General features: G+C 43.9%; 1 protein-coding gene across 1 annotated transcript in view; it reads left to right on the top strand.

Moving 5' to 3' along the window:
- LOC103363420 (isocitrate dehydrogenase [NAD] subunit gamma, mitochondrial-like) overlaps nucleotides 1-5,154 on the top strand; it is a 13,981-nt gene that overhangs the window by 7,201 nt on the left and 1,626 nt on the right. Inside the window, exons 3-8 of the mRNA XM_008290174.1 lie at nucleotides 10-29; nucleotides 177-309; nucleotides 1,949-2,082; nucleotides 2,161-2,263; nucleotides 2,519-2,665; nucleotides 4,516-4,671. Coding sequence (XP_008288396.1) covers nucleotides 10-29; nucleotides 177-309; nucleotides 1,949-2,082; nucleotides 2,161-2,263; nucleotides 2,519-2,665; nucleotides 4,516-4,671 — 693 coding nt within the window. The remainder of the gene's footprint in view (nucleotides 1-9; nucleotides 30-176; nucleotides 310-1,948; nucleotides 2,083-2,160; nucleotides 2,264-2,518; nucleotides 2,666-4,515; nucleotides 4,672-5,154) is intronic.

The following is a 5,154-nucleotide window of genomic DNA, read 5'->3' as shown; positions in this document are numbered from 1 at the left end:
TCCTATAAGTCCAGGAACAACCTGCTGCGGTGAGTTCACTGCTCCTCATCTTCCTTATCTAAGTCATGAAAGTGCTTCAGCACCGATCAAACAGAAGTGGAGTTAAAGTGCTCGGTCTCTTGCTTTGGTCTCTGCCCTTCACAGCTTCCTGTTACTGTCTTTGTTCTTCTCTGCAGCACCACGTTGGATCTGTACGCCAACGTGATGCACTGCCAGTCTCTGCCTGGAGTGAGGACGCGCCACAGAAACATCGACATCATGATCATCAGGGAAAACACCGAGGGAGAGTACAGCAGCCTGGAGCACGAGGTGTGGAAGTTAATGTGGTTTATACAGTGTCTATAAAAAGTGTTCACCCACTTTGAAAGGTTTTCCCTTTTTATTGCTTTCCAACGTTGAATTATGGTCAAAATGTAACTATCAGAGTAGCGTCAAATAAGAAAAAACTGGTGGATCAGTTCTCCTGGATAGAACTACACCATGAAAACAGAAGAACATGTCGAGCAACTCTGTGAAAACTCTTTCAAAAGCAAAAGTCAGGGGTGGATACCAAATAGCTTCCACATCACCAAATATCCAGTTAAACCCATCGCTTTAAAAAAAAGGAAGGAATATGGCACAAGTGTAAAACAGCATAGAGCAGGTCTTCCTCCAAAACTGAGTAACTGAGCAAGAAAGCAATGAAGGTGGGAGGCCACCAAGACACCAATAGTTCCTCTGAAGGAAGCTCCAGCAGCTGAGATGGGAGAGACGGTCCTGTTCTAAGCGGTCAAAGCTTTATGGGAGAGTAACAAAAAGAGGAAGACATGGTTGAAAAAAGCTCATGTTAAATCTGGACTAGGGCTCCCCAGAAGGCATGCGGGAGACTCTGAAGTCAACGAGAGGAAGGTTCTTTGATGTGATAAGATCAAAATTTAGCTTTTTGGTCATTAGACGAGACTCCATGTTTGGCGGACGACAAATACTGCGTATCATCACAAACACACCATCCCCACTGTGAAGCATGGTGGTGGCAGCATCATGATGTGAAGCGTGGTGGTGGTAGCATCATGATGTGAAGCATGGTGGTGGCAGCATCATGATGTGAAGCACGGTGGTGGCAGCATCATGATGTGAAGCACGGTGGTGGCAGCATCATGACGTGAAGCACGGCGGTGGCAGCATCATGATGTGAAGCACGGTGGTGGAATCATGATGTGAAGCACGGTGGTGGAATCATGATGTGAAGCACGGTGGTGGCGGCATCATGACGTGAAGCACGGCGGTGGCGGCATCATGACGTGAAGCACGGTGGTGGCAGCGTCATGATGTGGGGATGCTTCTTGACAGCAGGCCCTGGAAGGCTTGTAAAGGCTGAGGGTAAAATGAATGCAGCAAAGTGTTGGGAAATCCTGGAGGACGACCTGATGCAGTCTGCAAAAGAACTTGATGTTGGAAGATTTGTTTTCCAGCAAGACAATGACCTGAAACAAAAAGCCGAAGTTACATAGAAATGATTTGAAGACAAGGTCAGTAGGTGAGTCAGAGACCTCAATCCAACTGAGAATTGGTGGCTGGGCTTGAAAAGAGCTGTTCACCTATGATTGCCATGTAACCTGACAGAGTTCGAGCAGTTTGTCAAAGGATAATAATGGGGTAAAACTGCACCATCCAGATGTGCAAGGCCAAAGGTGCAGCTAGTAAACACTAACTTGTAGGAGGTACATGCTAATGCAACCACCTATTTTGTTTTACATTTTTAATTAATTGACATTACTTCATAGAAATCTGTTTCCACTCTGACATGAAAGAGTTGTTTTTGTAAATTTTTGTCAACAAAGCTGAATTATATTGACCTCTGTTGAAACACAATAAAAGGGGAAAACTGCCAATTCACTGTGTACTTTTTTAAATGGGTATCACTACACTTCTAACAAACCCAGCCTCTGTTTCATCTCCATACCTGCAGAATGTACCCGGTGTTGTCGAATGCCTGAAGATCATCACCAGGACCAAATCTTTACGCATCGCTGACTACGCGTTCAAAACGGCTCGAGAGCGAGGACGCACACGAGTCACCGCCGTTCACAAAGCTAACATCATGTGGGTCGGGTTCAAGCTCTCCTTATTTCCCTGTTAAAGTACGACGCATCTTAATTTTTGTTTTTGTTCTCGGAGCAGGAAGTTGGGTGACGGCCTTTTCCTGGAGTGCTGTAAGGAGGTGGCGAGCGGTTACCCTGAAATCACCTTCGACAGCATGATTGTGGACAACACCACCATGCAGGTGGGTCCAAACCGCCAGACTGCTCACATAACTGTGTGGTGTTTGTATCATCAAGTAGATCAAACCAGAACACTGAACTTCTACTTGCAGCTGCTCACATCTGAGTTCCTTGACGACACAACAGACTTTGCTTACATGAACCATCTATAAACACATATCCTCTAAATTTATTCTACATTTTGACCAGAGCAGCACATACTGGCATTGCTTCTGTCAGCTGTAAACATGTTCTGAAGCCATGTTTTTGTGTGTCAGCTGGTTTCCAGACCGCAGCAGTTCGACGTGATGGTCATGCCCAACCTGTACGGCAACGTTGTGAGCAACGTGTGCGCCGGGTTGGTTGGCGGACCGGGCCTGGTGCCTGGAGCCAACTATGGAGAGGACTACGCTGTGTTTGAGACGGTGAGATGGGGAGTCTGTAGGTTTTAAAAAGCTCTAAGTTAATTTATGGAAAAAACCTCTAAAAAAAAGTCTCCTTAACTGTGCAAAGGTCCTGAATATTTTTCCTGCCAGTCAATGAGTGTACCATTAATCAATTAATAATGGACACATGTCAAATCTAGATTAATAAATACATTAATTATGTGGTGTTTCAAAAGCAGAGTAGCGAGGGCTTAGATCACAGGGAGCAAAAATGTTTTTAAAAAACGTCCTGATTCCACTTTTGATTCCTCAGTTCTCTTTCTTTATCTCCACTACAACTCTCTGAAATGCCAAGTTAGTTATTCACTGACTGGTTGGTGTTCTGGCACCTACCCTGATTCAGGTATTGATGCATTATGAGACAAAACACTCCTGGACAGATGAGTAGAAGTCATCACACAGCTCCTCCTGCAGTCTTTTAACTGAGCTCTCATACAAAAATATCAACAGTTACTTCACACAGAGGCTCTGGTCCTGCAGTCTGGTTGGTTTGGGGTCTTGTTTATTAATCTCTACATTTGCTCCAGGTGTTTTAATGTGGTAAAAATGTCAACTTCCCAGCTTTGGTTAACTCCCACCGCTCTGAAGGCTCAATTTTCAGTCATAGCCGGCAGCTGTTTTCAGAAAGAAATCCAGCAAAACCTGACTGTTACTGTAAGTTTTTAATTAAACTTAACATCTCAGGTTTATTGAACTTCAGTTAATCTAACTCAGCTAGTTTTACACTTCCACAACTTATAGGATGACTTTGAACTAATTCATCGGGGGAAGGGCAGGCGGCTGGCATTTCAAAGCAGCAGAGGAACTTACATTTCTTAGCTGAATGGGCTTAAAATGATTTCCAGTGTAAGCACGCATTAACAGTGTTTGTGTAACTGTTGTGGTCACTGCAGGTTTAATCAATCAAATGTTAAAACTACTGCACGTTGATATGTTCTTCCATCTAATTAGGAGACTTGAACTCTGCCAAACACTGACTTTACTCACCTTTGCATTTACAGAATCTAGAAACATCACTTGTGTATTTATATGCTGAACTTGGACATACAGTGAACAAAAGTTTACATCCACTTGTAAAGACCATGTTTATCGTGTCAGTCTTGAGTTTCCAAAGACTCCTATAACTCTGAATTTTCTACGATGTAATCTCTGAAACACATGCGTCTTTGCATTTTGGTTCTTTCATAGATTTATTAAAGGTCTTCTGGGAATATGTGGTCAAAAATACTCATACAGCAATGCTACTATTTGGTTAAAACATTTCACTGCGCGTTATACCATGTATGACTGTGTTTGTGATAAATAAAGACCTTGAACCTAAATGTTCTTTGGCTATTTTAACCTCAACTAAGAGCTTTTGGTTTCCGTCCACAAGCCTCTGGTTGTATCTTTGATTAGTCCTCTTGACAGAATTAGTGCTATAATAAAGAGTTATAGGAGTCATTGGAAACTCAGAACTGCATTGATGTACATGTTCTATACAAGTGTACGTAAACTTGCACTGCACCTTGTATGTAATTTTTGTGCTACTTTAAGCCGTAACACGTTCAGAAATGTGCAACATGCAGCAGTGCAACATCAGTTACAGGATTGTTTCTATGGCTTTAACACACCAAATAAGCTATGTCACTCTTTTCATAGGTTGTTTGTGGAATGACTACATTTTTCTACTGTCTTTAACATTTTGTATTTCCACATTTCTTATTGTACTTTTAAAAAAACGTCTGCCTGTGTGAACGTACTGACGGGATTGCTGCTTAATTTCGTTGTGCACTGCCAGTAAAGGAATTCTGTTCTAATTTATTTTCTCAACGTGATCTACTCTGCAGGGCACCAGGAACACTGGGAAGAGCATCGCTAACAGCAACATAGCGAACCCCACAGCCATGCTGCTGGCCTCCTGCCTGCTGCTGGATCACCTGAAGCTCCACGCCTACGCCAACATGATCCGCAGAGGCATCCTGTCCACCGTCACCGAGACCCGGGTACGAAAACGTGTCCAATGTCACAATACTTGTAGGCAGCATTTGGCTTTTGTCGTCGAGTCCTGGTGGACGGCGAGACAACAAAGAAGAAAAGCAGTAGAATATAGCGTCAACTCAGTGAAGGTGGTAGTTTGACCATCTGTCATGAACTCACTCTCAGAACAGGTGGACACAAATGCTCGACAGAGGTGGGTTCAGGCAAAAGGCAGGTTTAATGTCAGACAGGGTTCGGCACACGGGAAATCAGTCACTCAGGCAAAGGTATCCAGGAATTGGCAGGCAGAAGGCAAGGTCCAAAAACAGAAACAAGGTCGTGATCAAACAGACTGTGACTTGACTTGAGTAACGCTGGTACGAGGACAGTGAAGTGCAACGAACTGGTGACGAGACAGTGAGACACACAGGGTGATATACACGAGGTAATGAGGGGAGATGGGAAACAGGTGAGGGAGAGCCATCAGGGAGCAGGTGTGACGAGACGGG

This window comes from Stegastes partitus, unplaced genomic scaffold (assembly GCF_000690725.1).
Source record: "Stegastes partitus isolate 25-593 unplaced genomic scaffold, Stegastes_partitus-1.0.2 Scaffold658, whole genome shotgun sequence".
NCBI lineage: Eukaryota > Metazoa > Chordata > Actinopteri > Pomacentridae > Stegastes > Stegastes partitus.
This window is presented reverse-complemented; position numbering and strand designations above follow the sequence as displayed.